Source organism: Xenopus tropicalis, chromosome 2 (assembly GCF_000004195.4).
Source record: "Xenopus tropicalis strain Nigerian chromosome 2, UCB_Xtro_10.0, whole genome shotgun sequence".
Taxonomy (NCBI): Eukaryota; Metazoa; Chordata; class Amphibia; order Anura; family Pipidae; genus Xenopus; species Xenopus tropicalis.
In genome coordinates this window covers 36,061,742-36,079,433 of record NC_030678.2, presented here as the reverse complement: position 1 = coordinate 36,079,433, position 17,692 = coordinate 36,061,742, and the positions used below count along the sequence as shown (strand labels likewise).

General features: G+C 41.7%; 1 protein-coding gene across 1 annotated transcript in view; it reads left to right on the top strand.

Moving 5' to 3' along the window:
* serpinf1 (serpin peptidase inhibitor, clade F (alpha-2 antiplasmin, pigment epithelium derived factor), member 1) overlaps nt 1-16,140 on the top strand; it is a 50,462-nt gene extending 34,322 nt beyond the window's left edge. Inside the window, 6 exon segments of the mRNA NM_203755.1 lie at nt 847-1,024; nt 1,778-1,933; nt 5,059-5,262; nt 12,271-12,413; nt 13,726-13,936; nt 15,696-16,140. Coding sequence (NP_989086.1) covers nt 847-1,024; nt 1,778-1,933; nt 5,059-5,262; nt 12,271-12,413; nt 13,726-13,936; nt 15,696-15,958 — 1,155 coding nt within the window. The 3' untranslated portion in view covers nt 15,959-16,140.
* Nucleotides 16,141-17,692: the final 1,552 nt, after the last annotated feature.

Here is a 17,692-nt window from a genome sequence, read left to right as displayed (position 1 = left end):
CACCAAGACGCACATACATCCTATCATTCAGATTTGGCAAGCAACTACTTTGGCCATACAACAGTGTCATGTTATTGAGAGGTAAACTATATGCAAATGGAAATTAATGGACAGGCTGTTTGAGTACAATAAGTACTAGGCAAATTATGCAGAAAAAAACCCCAAAGAAAACCTTTGGACCTCACAGCTGACTTCCTAAGATGTACTTATATTTTGTATAACAATTATTTAATGTAAGTTTCCTTATGGCAATAGTTCCCAAACCGTGGAACTGCACCACTGAGGAGGGCCTGTTGCAGTGGCAAAGGGGGCCTCAAAATAAAGGCCATTTATAGTGAGGATAATGTCTATTTCTTTCCTAGAGCCCTCTGAAAGCCTTACTGGAAGGTATATATAAGCTTGTCATGAACAATGGGGGGATGGAACAAAGGCTGGGCCTCCAAGGGGTGCTTGAACCAACAAACAATGCCTTATGGCAGTGATCCCCAACCAGTGGCTTGTGAGCAACATGTTGCTTCTCAACCCCTTGGATGTTGCTCTCAGTGCCCCCAAACCAGGTAGTTATTTTTGAATTCCTGACTTGGTGGCAAGTTTTGGTTGGATAAAAACACGATTTACTACGAAATAAAGCCCCTGTAAGCAGATAATGTGCATAGAGGCTGCCTAATAGCCAATCTTAGCCCTTATTTGGCACCTCCATGAACCTTTATGATGCTTGTGTTGCTCTCCAAGTCTTTTGACTGTGGCTCATGAGTAAGAAAGGTTGGAGTCCCCTGCCTTATGGTATTTGGTTTGGTATTGGTTTAGATGGCATTCAAAAATATAACACTTATAATGTTCCTATAGGTCCCTACAGAGGTAGAAGAAGAAGATCCCTTCTACAAGAGTCCAATCAACAGGCTTGCCTCTTCTGCATCTAACTTTGGATATGACCTATATCGTATGCAAGCAAACAAAAATCCCAACAGCAATATCATTATTTCACCACTGAGCATTGCTACATCTCTGTCAAGTCTTTCCTTGGGTGAGTTTGATAAAGATGTGAAAGGAAAAATATTTTCATCCACTCTTTGCTATTATTTCAAACAACAACCATATCATCAATACTAAATACTTTTAAGGGATCTTGGATTGATGTCATTGTCATTTAAAATGGAAATGATAAGACTTGGCAGGGGTTTTAATACTTTGTAAATAAGTAAGCACATCAAGTGCAGAGCACACAAATTATTAGTACAGCAGGAACTGGAGCTGTGGCTGTATGTGTTTTATTAGTACATGTATGGCCAGTTTAACTCTAACAGGGCAGTGAGGTCAGTCGATGGATCACTATTCATTAATGGTACTTATGCCCAAAAACTCTCCTTGCAATTCCATGTAGCTGAGACACTAAGCACAACCATGTCTATTAATGCACGGAAACTCTGGAGCTATCGCCATTGTCAGGCTGGCAGTAAATCCAATTGTGTCCAGAATTGCACTTTGCACTCTTAAATTACCCTTTTACTATTCAGTCAAAATATAACTTTTTGGATTCTATCCAAGCTGAATCCTAGACCCTTTTTGAACGAAGAACTGGATCCTGGATTTGGTGAATCCCTACACATATATATATATAGTAAAATTAAGTGTTATTTTAACAGAAGGTGTAAGATTTTTGGAAACATATGTTGTATGGAGTTACATGGACGTGGTAATTAAAAAAAATTTTCTTGCTTCACAGCTAAGGAATGCATTTTTATATAGCGATAACTGATCAGATTTTTTTTGTTCATAGGGGGTGGACAAAGAACTGAATCATTAATCCAGCGTTCTCTATACTATGACCTTCTCAATGATCCTGAAGTCCATGCTACATATAAAGACTTGCTTGCAAGTTTTACTTCTCAAGCGAGTGGATTGAAAAGCACATGGCGAATCATGCTGGAGAGAAGTAATTAGCATTGTTCTCTACCTTATAGTAGTGTTTTGCATTACCTAAGGCCACACAAGCATGAAAAAGTTTCTGGGTGTTACCAAATAAGTGCTGTGATTGGATGCTAGCTAGCACCATGTGGGCCAGCCTGCAGTGTCTGTATGTCTTCCAAACTTGCCTCAAAGCCTTACATTTAAGCGTGAGCATCTGCTTTGCAGCCACATCTAATTGGGTGGTGAGCTACACGTTACTCACAATGAGTTTTTAAGCTTGAAAAAAAAAGTTGCTTCAAATCTTTAGAGACACTCCCCATTGACTACTAAAGAAACTTGGCAGAAAACTTTGAAATTCTTTACTATTCAAGTTCCAAAACTTGTACTCGGATTTCCAATCACGTCTTTTTGTTCTATTCTTTTTTTCAATTTGTAGAGAAAACACAATCTTGAGTTTTTATAAATTTGCCCCATATTCTGCCTCCAGTCCACTGCTGTTGATATTATGCAATACAGCCTTGTGTGTTCTCACAGTTTTAATGTAATAGTTGTCAACTCTAGGTTAAATATTGATCAAAAATTAGCTTTGGGTTTGACCAGATTGGATACATTAATAGTGATGAGCTAATCTGTCCTGTTTCGCTTTGCTGAAAAATTTGCGAATCTTTTAAAAGATTTGCGAAAAAGCTAAAATGTTGGATAGCAAAAAAAATTATCGCCTGCGGCATTCTTTTGAGGTGCATCTTTTTTTTATGATGTGCTGCAAATTGTTCTGTGGCAAATTTTGTCACCCATTTCACTAAAAAAATCCGCCAATGGCAAAACACAGAATACCCTGGAAGCCCAAAGGTTGGACAGCACCTAAATTACATATAATCACTCTTTTATAGGCTAAAAAGGCAGATTTTTATGCATTTTTAGACACTTTCTTAAAAGCACCTCTGCATTCACTCAAAATCTGTTGATAATTAGCCCAAAAATAAGAAGAAATTAAAGGGGCCCTAAGAACTAATCCAAATTCTTTCCTGTCATGTTATTTGAGCAAAATAAACTTTACTTGCACTATATAAATCACTTCAATCTTATTTCCTTCAGTCTAAGGGGCACATTTACTTACTCACGAACGGGCTGAATGCGTCTGATTGCGTTTTTTTCGTAATGATCGGTATTTGGCAATTTTTCGGAAAATTGTCGCGACTTTTTCGTTGCCATTCCGAATGTTGCGCAAAATCTGGCGATTTTTTTGTAGCGTTACTACTTGCGCGAAAAGACGCGACTTTTTCGTAGCCTTCGCGCCAAGTACGAAAGATTCGGATTCATTCAAGCTTCAGTATGGTGACTTTTCTTGGGCCAGGTTGGAGCTGCAGGGTGCCATTGAGTCCTATGGGAGGCTTCCAAAATCATGCTAAGTCTGAAAGTTTCGCCCGCCGCTTACGAGCGCTCAATACAAAATGTCGCGACAAGATACGAGCGCATCGTAATGGCTACGAAAAACTTGCGTTTTTTTGCGCAAATCGTATTGGTAACGAAAAAGTCGCGACAATTTCCAAAAAGTCGTAAAGGCGCCGAAAAAATCGCAAAAAAATACGAAAAAGTCGCAAAATGTTCGTTTTCCAATCAGAATTTTTCCAATTCGGATTCGTGGGTTAGTAAATGTGCCCCTTAGAATTCACAATCATAGCAAGCAGGCAGGTGCCATTTTGTGGATATTGTTATTAAGACAAGCTTTGCATCATCATCATGCCAAAATCTTGTTTATGTACCAGAACAAGGACCTGATGCCTATGCCTGGGATACACAGATATAGACTGTGAGGAGTGCAGTGACATCTAGAAAGTTCTGAACGGAAACTAAAAGTAATTGCCAGCCCCACCTGTATGAGGCATAGAGGTAGAGCAGACAATATATGATTGACAGCTGAGATTTTTAAATACCATAATAATAGGTATAGATGTTTTAATAAATAAAAGATATGGGGTTCCATGATTATTTGAAAGGAACTTTTATCAAACAATATGGGTGACAGGTCCCCTTTAAAAAACAAAACAAAACTATAAAGTATATTTAAAAATCAATATAAATGAATCTATTCTAACTGCTCTAGATCAGGAAAACTGCTTCTTGGCTGCTGCTAGTCTAAGCAAAAGACTTCACCCGTTGCTGCATAACCCATTCTGTATAAAATTAGCGAGCATGTATTTTCTCATTGTACATTTTATTGGGTAATTATTCCCATGTATATTCTAGTTACAGCAGGCCAATTTCTCTACACCTACCAAATGTGTTAGTTACATTGCACCAGTCCAATCATCCTTTGCAATCAATCAACAATGAGCCTGGATCATTCTCTGGCAGATTTTCAGACAAATTAATTCAAGGACCCTGAAGGATTTCTGCTGAAAGAGAGTTACTAGTTTATAAAGATTCAAAAGATTCCAACTGAAATAAAACTGCAATGTAAAGTCCCATTTCAATACCATTTTAGTAATGTTGGAAAATCAGTGGATTTTAAAATATCAATGGCCCTTCTCCCAGTTTGGGAAAATATAAATAGTGAATTTCACAAGGTTAAGAGCAAACATTTCCATACATTTGGGAAAAAACTAAATCTTTGGAATTTTTTATCACAAAATGTCAAAGTACTGTGTAAATGGGGAAAAAGATAAAAAGAAAAGCTGGAAGTCAAAATATCTTCTAAGCAAAATATATCTCTCGAAATAGAAGTCCACAAGATAGCATAAGTAGCAAATATCTGACAAATTTTTATATTATAACCGTTTATAAATTGTGCACAAAAATTCTGAACGTTTGGATTACTGTGCTAATCGGGATCTGTGTTGCATTTTCCCAATCATTTACCCCTTTAGCTGTAACAAATAAACACAAATGCTTACTTGCTTGTATTCTCCAAAAATATAAAATGGGATGGCAAGTCCAGTTCTGCATTTACATAACATTATTCAGAGTGAACAGAAAATTCTGCACTCAATAGTCCCCCAAAATACTCAGAAAATAAAGCAGAAGTGAATAGAATGTGGAGTATTTCATATGGAATTTTTAGAACACTTGTCTGTTAACCCTTTCAAATAAAATGCCCCTGTGTAAAACCAATTCGAAAGGACCTGACGTAACTCTCTCTATAATGAACAGGGCTCAGGCTACGGATGGATTTTGTGACTCAGGTAGAGAAGTTCTATGGAAACAAGCCAAAGGTTTTGACAGGAAGCACTCGCCTGGACCTGCAGGAAGCCAACGACTTTATACAGAAGCAGACACAAGGGAAAGTGGTGAAGTTCTTCAAAGAGATTCCAACTAGTGTGAGCATTCTGCTGCTCGGAACTACTTACTTAAAAGGTACAATTAAATGGCTATAATGTATGCATAATTCTTATTGGACAGTTCTACTTAAAATAACAATTTTTGATGTTGATTCATATTATTTCTACATGCTACAAAAGGTACTTTCTTTGAGATGAACAAATAGAACAAAGATTTTGTAGGGAAGTGCTAATTTACACTTTCCCCAAACACACAACCCTGTGACTTTAAATCTGGAGCAACCAAAAACATGGCTGCTGACTGTACTGCAAAGGGACAGTTCCCAGTCACAGCCTGGCCCAATCAGCAGGGGGGATTGGCTTCTGACCTTGTGACCCTGCTGAAAGAGCTTTGGAGCCAAAAAGATATGAAAGTGAGGCAGATCTGATTCAGGAAGAGAGGAGAAGGAAAGCATGGACTCTGCACAGTATTACTGAGAGCTGCCTGAGGTTTCTCCATCTTTCCTGTGAGTGTTCCTGTGATCTGTACAAGTAGGGAGCTAGGGTTCCACCTGTAGAACAATCTATTATATATAGGGAACCCCATAATCAGAGCATAGGGAGTTAGTTAACCCTTCCCATTCAGCCATTTAGTGAATGGGATTACTGCAGCAGGCCTGTTGTTAGGGTAGTAATCACTGTAGGATAGTTAGGACTTCAGCCCTGTAGTGAGTTACCAGCGTGTACACTGGATCTGGATGTGGGATTACCCATCAGCCTCCGTGACACCTGCAGTGAATCTCCATCAGGATCCCAAGAAGCCTTTCTCTCCCCCAGCATCTCAAGCTCAGTGAGGATTAAAGCTGCCAGACTGCTTCCCTGCATCTGCTCTGCCCCACAGGATCTATTCCCCTTTCACTGCCACCAGGAGTTGGTGAGGTTTTACAGTTACACACCCGGGGTGCTACAATCTGGTGTTGCAACACATAACTCTGTTACCCCTACCTTCATACAAGGAGTTAACTTGTGCACACTCAAGGTTCTTAAAGTGACAAGGGACATATTTTACACAAAGGGTAATAGTGTCAAATATTATATGTGTGTAACACCTGTTTGGCCAGTAAAGGGTCAATCCAGACTAGTATTAGGTAGAGCATGTGTTACATGCGATCCCCCTTTCCCAGGATGGGCCTCCGCTAAGTGGGTGATGACTTTTAGGAGCGTTTTTAGAGATGAGGATGGTGTTGAACTACACCTCCCTGATGCTGTATGGTGTAGTGCTAGTAATTAGGACGCCAGAAGGTTCTTTGCTGATCAACTATTAACATTTATTGTTACACACAGAATGATGCAGGGTGATACTCACAAATACTGAGATAGATGGTGAAGCAGATAATACAGTTGTAGTTATGCAATGCAGAGTAACACCACGTTGGAGGTAGATAAGGAGATATAGACAATCCTAAGGATGATCACCTGATACTGGGCCGGATCCCTACAGCAACGGTGGATCAGGGGAAGAAACTGCCTGATACCTATGTCTGACTGCGGTCCCTTCAGTAAGGCAAACAGAGCCTGGGTATTGCTAAACCCTTTTTAGATCTCCTATGGTGGAGCGATTGCTGCTCATGCTAGATAGCCCTGACTGTCTCACACTATATAGAGTGTGCTATTACAGGATCTATCCCTCTGCTAACTTCACCTCATTCACGGGGCCCTGTCCCCGACTTTCACTAGAGTACCAAGGGGCTACTCTAGGGCAAATGGCTTTTACTGGGGCCAAGTCTGATCCCAGGCTCGATGGAGATGTCACCTGAGAGTCAGAAGGCAGCCAAAGAGGAAGCCCTCCTCCTTGCAAGACACTTTATCAGTCTGCAAGGGGAGTGGTCATCCTTAGTAAACCAATAAGGCACAATATAGTATGAACTAGATACATGGTGCTTTGCCCAGCAACAGCACTAGGAACTAGGAAGTAGGGATTTAAAGCCATAGGAACTCTAATACCTATGGGTCCCTACATTCACCCGGGGGAAAAACCCATTCCGACCCGGCAATGGTAAATTAAATGAAGTTGCACATCATACAATTGAAAAATCATAAACACAGTACCAAACATCCTCTTCTGGTATCCTCTCCGGAGGAATACCTGGGTACAATGGTTCCTGTGGATTAAGGAAGTTACAGGCACAAATTTAAACTGTTTCAGTTACTGTTACCCAAACTTATATACACTTCTTGAGTGTCCTATGGATCACTCAGGCATATTACTTGAGATCCTAGAAATACCACCTGGCTCTGCAACAGGGGTATAACAGGCACACACTTACACTTGAGAACGATCCTGCCTTCACTCAGGTGTCCCCAGGCACAACACTTGGACTGTAAAGAAAATTTGTTAAGTTCAAGCAATTTGCAAACACTCCCATCTCCCCAACTTTATTAAGTCCATCTGTCCCACCCTAACCCAGTGTTCATGAATCTCCCGACACGCACTCCGTAGGGTGTAAGGACAAGATGGTTCCTACTCAGTGGTAGGTCCTGCAGAAGTTGTAGTGAGATGGGGCTCAGCAGTCCTGTCTCTTGAACCCAACTATGTACAGTCATAAATAAAGTCTCTCTAGTGAGAGTTTAATCAAAAACAAGGGCCCGCTTATACAGGGCAACAGAAAACAAGGTCACACCCTAGAGTACCTCTATCATGTGGGAGTCTCTGGGGGTGGACAAAAAGGATTATTTTCACATCCTGGGGAAAACATCATGGACTTTATATGTGAATGTCATACTTGGCCAGTGTATCCTCAAAGGATATATAGTAGGCAGGGTGTGGTTTGTCCACTCGGCCACCCTGTGGAAGGTCTGCTGACAGGCTGAAATACTTATCCTCTTGGTATTTCCCGCAGCTTTTTACGAAATGTTTTAGTATGGTTCTGCCAAACCACCATTCCTTGGATATATCATAAAGATAGTTCACATCCTTCTGCCTCTGATTGGGATCGCTGTGGAACACTCCCCGTGTTCTCAGCTTCTCCCGCCGGACCAGCTCACCGTAGATCCATTCCTCTAGGTGCGCTTCCACTTCATCATAGACCCATTCGGGCCCATAAGGCATATAGTACCCCCATCTTTCCAAAACATGGGCATTGATGATCCGTTGGACGCGGGACACCGTGCGCTGTTTGGCTGGATCTGCCCTTCCAGGTGCAATCCAGAAATGGTCGTCTGATGGGGGCATGTAAGGAGGCAGTTGGGGTGCAGATGGCGATACCACAATAATGGGGTCCTCTTCCTTGAAGGATGACTCGTCAGAAGGGGTCCCGAATTCCATCAAATCCCACTTTGGTTTAGGGGACTTTGCTTTTGGAGTGTTAGTATCCGGAGTAGGAGGGCCAGGTGGTGGTGCCACTGTGGAACCGCTCACTGATGTGTTAGTGCGGGGTCTACCCCTCCCCGCAGCAGCCCTGGCCACTACCTCCGGGTCAGCAATGTTCAAATTTAGCTCTGAAACAGTCCTCAGCCAGGTGGGCCCTTCCTCCTTTACAGGGGCAGCGGTGGCAACTGGTAAGCTTTGCACCGACATGGCCTTGAAGGACTCCTTTGGACTAAAAGGAGCAATTGAACTGTCCTGTGTAGTGGTAGCCCTCTCCTTGGGGTCATTGGGTGTTTTTCCTTGGGGACCCTGCGAGGTGGATGACACCTCCGTCACTGGGGAGGGGCTGTCTACGCGTGTCGGCCCAGCCCAACACCGGTTCTGACAGTGGGGGCAACGCGCCTTAACATTTCGCAGTACGCGCCACACTTGCTTCCCACATGCGCCACAATAGGGGACAATCTCCGTAGCGGTTTCGCTAACATACTGTTCCCCAAACATGCCAGTCCATAGGTACCGAAGTGGGGATGGTGGCGGTATAACTGGCTTGGTAGTAAATGAGCGGCTCCCTTCCGGAACTTCCGGATCAGGCCACCCGTCCCAGCCCTTCTCTGCCATCCCTGCGGAGGGGTAGTGGGCACTATAGGGTACTGGGGTTTAATAGAAGTGTCCGGTATGTGTTCCGCAGTGTGCGGTAACACTATTGAAATAGTTGGAAAGTTCCGTATATTACCCAGGTCTCAGCCGAGAATCCTGATACGGGTTGATGATTATTTAGAGAGAGCCGCAGCCGCGGTTGTACTCACTCTTGCCTTGTGGGGTACTCCGGCAGGTATATCCAGGCCTCAGCCGAGGGTCCTGGTAGTGCTCGGTACTCCCTTCAGTCCCCGGTTGTCCTCCTCTGGGGATGGTACAGGTAGGTAGGCTGAATTTTAAGGGCTTGAAATGGAACGTAGAATTTCCTCAGTAGGCCGCTAAAGACGTGACTTCTACGGAGCAGTAGTCGCGCTTGCGTCTGGTGAGGAGTGGTTCACAAAATGGCCGACCCACCCTTTTTATGGGCGGGCACCGCCCTGCCAAATCTCGTAAACAAGGTGGGACTTCGCGCGGGAGTACAGAAAATGCGCCAAAAGTTCCACAGAGATGATTGACAGTTGTTTAAGCCAATGGGTGCACCCGGGGAAACCTTCAAGACCCGAACCCACGGCCAACTAGAACGTAGTTTTTACGATCAGACACTGCAGGTGCCTTTTTCCTATCGAGTCCGGCAACCTGTCAGCGATTTTTAAAGTGATATGCACACACACAGCTCAGTCCTCAGGTAATGGCTCCGTAATGGTAAAATACAATAATTGCTGGCTCCGCCCCACGTTGGGCGCCAAATGTAACACCTGTTTGGCCAGTAAAGGGTCAATCCAGACTAGTATTAGGTAGAGCATGTGTTACATGCGATCCCCCTTTCCCAGGATGGGCCTCCGCTAAGTGGGAGATGACTTTTAGGAGCGTTTTTAGAGATGAGGATGGTGTTGAACTACACCTCCCTGATGCTGTATGGTGTAGTGCTAGTAATTAGGACGCCAGAAGGTTCTTTGCTGATCAACTATTAACATTTATTGTTGCACACAGAATGATGCAGGGTGATACTCACAAATACTGAGATAGATGGTGAAGCAGATAATACAGTTGTAGTTATGCAATGCAGAGTAACACCACGTTGGAGGTAGATAAGGAGATATAGACAATCCTAAGGATGATCACCTGATACTGGGCCGGATCCCTACAGCAACGGTGGATCAGGGGAAGAAACAGCCTGATACCTATGTCTGACTGCGGTCCCTTCAGTAAGGCAAACAGAGCCTGGGTATTGCTAAACCCTTTTTAGATCTCCTATGGTGGAGCGATTGCTGCTCATGCTAGATAGCCCTGACTGTCTCACACTATATAGAGTGTGCTATTACAGGATCTATCCCTCTGCTAACTTCACCTCATTCACGGGGCCCTGTCCCCGATTTTCACTAGAGTACCAAGGGGCTACTCTAGGGCAAATGGCTTTTACTGGGGCCAAGTCTGATCCCAGGCTCGATGGAGATGTCACCTGAGAGTCAGAAGGCAGCCAAAGAGGAAGCCCTCCTCCTTGCAAGACACTTTATCAGTCTGCAAGGGGAGTGGTCATCCTTAGTAAACCAATAAGGCACAATATAGTATGAACTAGATACATAGTGCTTTGCCCAGCAACAGCACTAGGAACTAGGAAGTAGGGATTTAAAGCCATAGGAACTCTAATACCTATGGGTCCCTACATGTGTTATGTGAAACTGTTATTCACTGTTTTCATTTCATTGCATCTTGCATATATATTACAATTTATTTCATATCTATCAATTGTGTGGTTTATTTCCATTGCATTTGGTATATTAATCACTGCTGTTGCAGTTCCCAGGGAGTTGTTGCCCACTAATACATGGTTTAGCCCTGGGTGGAGGCACTTTAAACTTTCCAAATCCCGCAAATCTCCCACTTAGCGGAGGCTTGGGATTTTTCCTGTTTGCGCCCCAGTGTGGCCCTGGATATCAGTGCCAAGAAAGGGTTACAATTTTATCACAGCAAAATGGATTAATTTGTCAATAGGATGACCAAACTGCATTTACTATGGAACATTTGTTAGAAAAGCAAAGGCTTATTCTATCCCACATCCATCAAAGCCCACGGATTTGGAGATGGAACCAACAGCAGGTAGCAAGGAACAAACAACAACAACAAATGACAAATGCCTCTTTATAATGAATGAGATACGCAATTCTACCTGTGCTGCATTTACTTGTCTGCTGCACACCTATATGTGGCTTTCAATAAACACCATACAAATATAAATACCACTTTTAAAGGTGAATGAAAGCTTAACAAAGAAATAGGCTAGTTTGGGTTTTGGACACAAGCCCTTTAGCAGTTTAGATCTGTGCTTCTGAAGATGCCCTATCTGCTTTTTTCCCTCATTCACAGAATATGTTCTGCTTTGACCTTTGTAATTACAATGCAGATAGAAAGCACACACATTAATAATTAGCCCGGTAGCTTCTATGACAGTGTAACCTCACTTTCTGCTTGGCTTTTCTAGAGCAGCCCAGGCCACAGTGAGCATGTACAGTGCCACTACCACTCCAAACATGGTTTAACAAGGTAAAAAGATGGGCAGCTCCTGTGGATAGCTTTGAAGACCAGGATCAATATTGTTATATGTCTCTCCTTTACTGGCAAATGTACAGGGTCGAGGTGCTGTTCTATTGAGTTCCCTGCAGTTTTAGTCTGTCTCAGGGATCCTTAGCGACAAGTCTGGGCTCCACACATGCACAGTGGGAAAAAAATAAATTTTAGATGCAAAAGCCAAATCATTGCTGTGTTGCACATGCTCCCCACCCTTGGCTGTAGCAGGATATGCCCAGATTGGCATCCCACCAGTCATAACCCTTTTATTCCCCTGTAAAGCTTTCATCCCAATGGGGAGGATCTACTAAAATAAGAACATTTTTACAATGTGAAGGTTTCACATAGCAAAACAACGAGTCTGTCATCTTGCAAGTACTAAACATATAAAAGAATTGTTTTCCCTTGGCATGGTACGGCATAGCAGCAAACGTTCTGCGATCTAAAATCTTATCGAATGTTCAACTAGGAAAACAAACGTTCCTTTTTTTCCCTTAATTAATAGAAGTGACTAACACATTTCTGAATTTATAACAGGCCAGTGGGCGTACAAATTTAATCCTCGGGAAACTGTCCAGCGTGAATTCCACCTCGATGAACAGACATCTGTCACTGTTCCAATGATGTCATCTAAAAACATCCCCGTGAGATACGGCTTAGACTCTGATTTTAACTGCAAGGTGTGAAAGCTTTCTTCTCTGTGTTTCAGTGAGGGAACCTGGGAATGGCACACAGAATCCGGTCTTCTCCATCTCTTCTCTTCAGTCACACTCTCCATTTGCCATTAAAGCTTTAAACATTGTTCTCTTCTCCAGATGCCTCATATGTCTAGGCTGCTTGCTGTAGATATATATATATATATATATATATATATAATTAAAGTTTCTGCATTCTCATTTAAAATTTATTTTTTCACCTACAAAAGGTTTCAAGTAAGCCTGACTCCTATTCAAACTACAAAGCACTATCTTTATCACAGCTTTTCTGCACTATTAATGCCACCTATTGAGGCACAGACAACGGCAAATCAGATTCCTTCTTTAACACAAAGTGAATGAAAAGGCCAATTTTTTTTTTTGCATTATTTGTAACTATAAAGATCAAAAGTGTGTCAAATTTGATAGAGTGCAGTTCAGTTGGAATTAATAATATGGCTTTCTAACTCTAACATGCCATGAATCAAACAGCTCTGTTAGGTTTCCAAGCTAAGGGCAATGGCATATGAGGAAATTAGTAGCGCACGATAAATTTCCTCTACCTATTAACCTCCAAATGCCTTTCCACCAGCAATAAAGTAAATCGCCGGTAGGAAAACATATGTATCATTCTGAAGCTGCTTGAAGAAGCCTCTCAACGAAGCTTCGGGTGACTTCAGAAAGCCAAAGCGACTTGTGTGTTTTCCCACTGGTGATTTACATTATTGCTTGTAGGAAGGCATTTGCAGATTAGTTGCACACGGTAGAAGAGATTTATAGCAGGCAACTAATCTCCTGGTCTGTCACAGCTCTAACAGCCGCCATGTACATATGCAAATATTGAATGATCTCTTTTCTCTTGGGCTTTAAAGATGTTAGGGCAGTGGCACACGGGGAGATTTGTCGCCCGCAATTTTTAAAAGAGAGATTTGACGACTAATTGGTTGTTTTGTCTTCCAAGAGAGATCAATGTAAATTGCTAGCGTCAGAACATACAAGGCTACATATAATCGCCTGTTGTTCCAAATCGCACACAGACCCTTTTCTGAGCGACTTCACTGAAATAGCATTGCCTTTAACAAGCACTGAAATAGAGCACAGCACAGCACACTAGGAGATTGGTAGCCACAATTGTATACAAATTTTATGCATTGACATCTACGTGATGTCATAGAGGTGGCTCTAACGTTACACGTCATTTCCTGGGCGGTGGTTTTGAATTGGGTTTTGTCCCAGCGTCTTGTCGCCATTAACCATTCAGAAAGTGGAATTTTCATGCACACATTTTTCCTTACAGATTGTTCAGCTTCCTCTCACTGGTGGGGTTAGCATCATGTTTTTCCTGCCAAACACAGTCACCCAGAACTTGACTATGATTGAAGAGGGCCTGACATCTGAGTTTGTCCATGACATAGACCAGGCACTGCAGCCTATCAACTTGGTCCTAAGCGTCCCTAAACTGAAGCTGAACTATGAAGCTGAGCTTAAGGAAGCACTGCAGGAATCAAGTATGTTTCTTGCTATTCGTATCTGCTACAATGTAAATATTATTGACATTTATTTATATTGTGCTGACATATTTATACTGAGCTGATATTGTTCATATTTCAATCCCTTCCCCAGGGGAGCGTACAGTTTAATCTTGGGTAACTGTCTGGGGTGAGGGGGGGCCGCTGAAATTGCTATTCCTTTGCTGCAAAATGTCAAACCTGCAGCCCTTTATTGCAATGCTAATAATCAAGGGTGCTGAGACTTATTAAAGGGGTGGTTCACCTTTAAGTTAAGTATGTAATAGAATGGTCAGTTCTTAGCAACTTTTTACATTGGTCTTCAGTGCTTGTTTGTTTATATAATTTTGTTTTAATTATTTTTAATTTGCTTTGTTCTACTTTCCAGCTTTCAAATGGGGTTCACTGACCCTGGAAGTCAAAAACTATTGCTCTTTGGGGCTACACTTTCTTTGTAGTTGTTGCTTATCTTTTTATTCAGACACACTTCTATTCATATTCCAGTTTCTCATTCAAACCAGTGCCTAGTTGGTAATGTAATTTGGACCTTAGCAACCATATAACCACTAAAATTCCAAGCTGGAGAACTGCTGAATAAAGAGCTAAATAACTTAAAAACCACAGATAATAAAAACTGAAAACCAATTGCAAATTGTTTCAAAAACGCACTCTCTACATCATACTAAAAGTTAATTTATAGGTGAACAACCCCTTTAAAGTAAAAAAAAAAATACTGCCACCAGCTAAAGGTCTTCAGACTGAAAATCTTAATATACACTATTACATAAAAAAGCTGGAGTAATGAGTTTTCCTGATTATTCTGATTGCTGCTTACAGTAGAAAATCACTTGATTACCCATGCCAATTACACAGAGATGCCAGCCCCTATGCTTACCTTTAGCAAAAAACAGGGATTATGGGCTGCTAGTGTAGTGAGAAAGCAACAAAATTCCAGTTTTAAAAAAATGACCAGGGCTTAGTGTCACTGAAAATCCAGACAACAATGTTACTTACTGAAACACATATACTCCAGCAGGGCACACCAGCCTTCTATCAGTGGACATATTTCACTATGGGAATGTCAGTCACAAGAAAGAAAACGTGCTAATGTTTCTGAGATTGAAATAAATATGCCCCTTATTGTATATGGAAATCTGTGAGAATTGCATTTTATTGCACATTAGATTATATTTAGAATATCTTGCACAGATGGTTACATATCTCATAAAACAATACAGCTAGATGAGTATTTTAATGACACATTTTAATACTAATAATGAGAATATTATCACTCTTACAGTTTCATGGCTTAGGCAATCTGTTAGCGCTCTGAGAAGCTGCCAGGTAAACCTAAATCATGAATTCCTAATGCACTAAACAGATTTCAGCAGGTTGTTAAATAGTGCCCTTTCTATATGTGTCCATTGTGTGAAGGGATAGGCATCTGGCACAGTCAAATTATTCCATAACGTTCAAAGATTGGAAGAGATTAGAAGAATGTCAAATGGAAGGAACTCCAGAGAAACAATGAAGCTCTCTGCTCACAATAGCTTCTTACCCAAAAGCAGCAGTAACATGAGCACATTTTTCTTGATATTATTGTCGCCTTTTAGATATTTGTCTGAATATCGCTGCATTTGCACACAGCACACATTTTCTTACTCCTATAGAAAGTAATGTGCTTAATTCCTAGTTGAACAGAATATGCTTTGTTTTCTGTCTTTGCCAACTTATGCATTTTATTGTTAATTATTTACAGAGCTCCAATCCCTTTTCGCCACTCCTGACTTCAGCAAAATCTCCTCAAAGCCATTAAAGCTCTCCTATGTCGTACATAAAGCCACCTTGGAATTGAACGAGGAAGGAGCAGAGACAGCGCCAAAACCAGAGGACAGCCACCGCAATTACTTTCCTTTGGAGTATCACTTAGATCATCCTTTCTTGTTTGTTCTCCGTGCCAATGACAACGGCGCTCTCCTCTTCATTGGGAAAGTTATGGACCCTAAGGGATTCTCCTTCTAATAAATCAGTGCTGTGCTATCTCCCTTTAATGTTCTGAATGACGGAGAAGTGCAATAAATTGCTTTGCAAAATATCTCAAGTCCCTTTGGCAGAGAGCAACTGTAGCTACTGTACTGTAGCCGACTCCAATGCCACAGTTGCCTGTGTTCAATCCCACTGTGTTATTAAATCATTTTCCAGAAGACAATTTTCCCACAGACCTCTGATTCGATATGACAATTCACAGAAACACAAGTGTTATCTTAAAAGCAATAGCTTAAGATGGCCACACACGTGGCGATTTGCGATCTTTCATGCGACCATCGTTCCAATCCGCCACTAACGTTCAGGGCTGAAACGCCAGATAAGGAGGTAGAAACAATAGGATTTCTACCTCCTTCTGCCGATTCAGCCCTGAAGGCAGATTTTGCTCAGGCGCCTTCTATGGCGATCAAAATCTTTTAACCCTCGCCGACTTGCCATACACGCACCAAATATCGTACGAAATGAGGTTTTGTACGATATTATCGAAGTGTGTATGGCCAGCTTTAAGCATATCCTAGACCAACAAAAGATCAGTGAGGACACTGTTACTTTGTTATGGGTGAAGACACACAGGGCGATTAGTCGCTGTAACTTGGTAGCGGCGACTAATCACAGCTATTTAGCTACCATAGATTAAAATACAAGTTGCCATAACTAATCAGCAATTGTTTACAGCGTGGTAATTAGTCACCGTGGCTTTTGAAAAAGTCGATGCTACTAATTGCCCCGTGTGTCTTTGCCCTAATAGGAATCAGGTCAGTCACAGTCCCACAAGGACCAGTTCCTGTGGCACTTCAGTATAGCACAGTATAGCACACTAAAAATGCTTAGCAATGGAAACAGGTCTTGTCACCAATACTAAAAAAATAAACATACCTTGCCTTTACATGGTGAAAAAAAGTTTTAACGATTTCCCAAACCAAGGGTATTAATATGCACATGCTCCATGTGGCCATTGAAAAGAAGAGGACCCAAAGGGTACAGGATGGCGCCTGACAACTCCACTTCCCTGCTCTGCATTTTAAAACCAGGTGCACATTTGGACTAGTAACAGTACTTTATATCTTAAATTAACTTAAAAACAATTTCAATTTCTTGGGGCTACTGTTGCTTTAAGGTTTGCTTTTATTAGATCCAGGGACTCTAAGCTGAACCATGGAAAACAGCTCCAGACGATTATTCCTCATCCAGCAAAATTTACTGTAGATATTATGTATTATTGCACGTAGACTTTTACATTAGACTGCCATATGGTGAACTTCTACTCTTACACTACTCCAGCTTGGCATTACAACTAGTGATTTTAGGTTTGTTTTCCTCTGATCAGCCATTAAGAACCCTGCATTGTAATACATGGGAGGGAACTTAATCTATGTAAAACAGCCCTTTTGGCACCAATTCATATATAAATATATATATATATATACTGAAGCTGCCTTATTAATTTCCTCAGTTGAAAAATCATACATAGACAGAAGCACTATTTATGACCAACAGATGGTGCTATTTGGTGTTCTAAACCCTGCGTCCATGCCCTTTTTCTTGCTCTCCATTCCATTTCATTGCTCTGCTGTGCCCTTTCAAAGTGACAGTGCCCCTTACGGTACTCTCCTCATCTGCTTTATGTCAGAACAAATAAAAAGCATTTGTACGTACTGCTCACCAACGGTTTCTCCCCTGATTCCTTCCCTAGCAGAAAAAGGAGCAGAG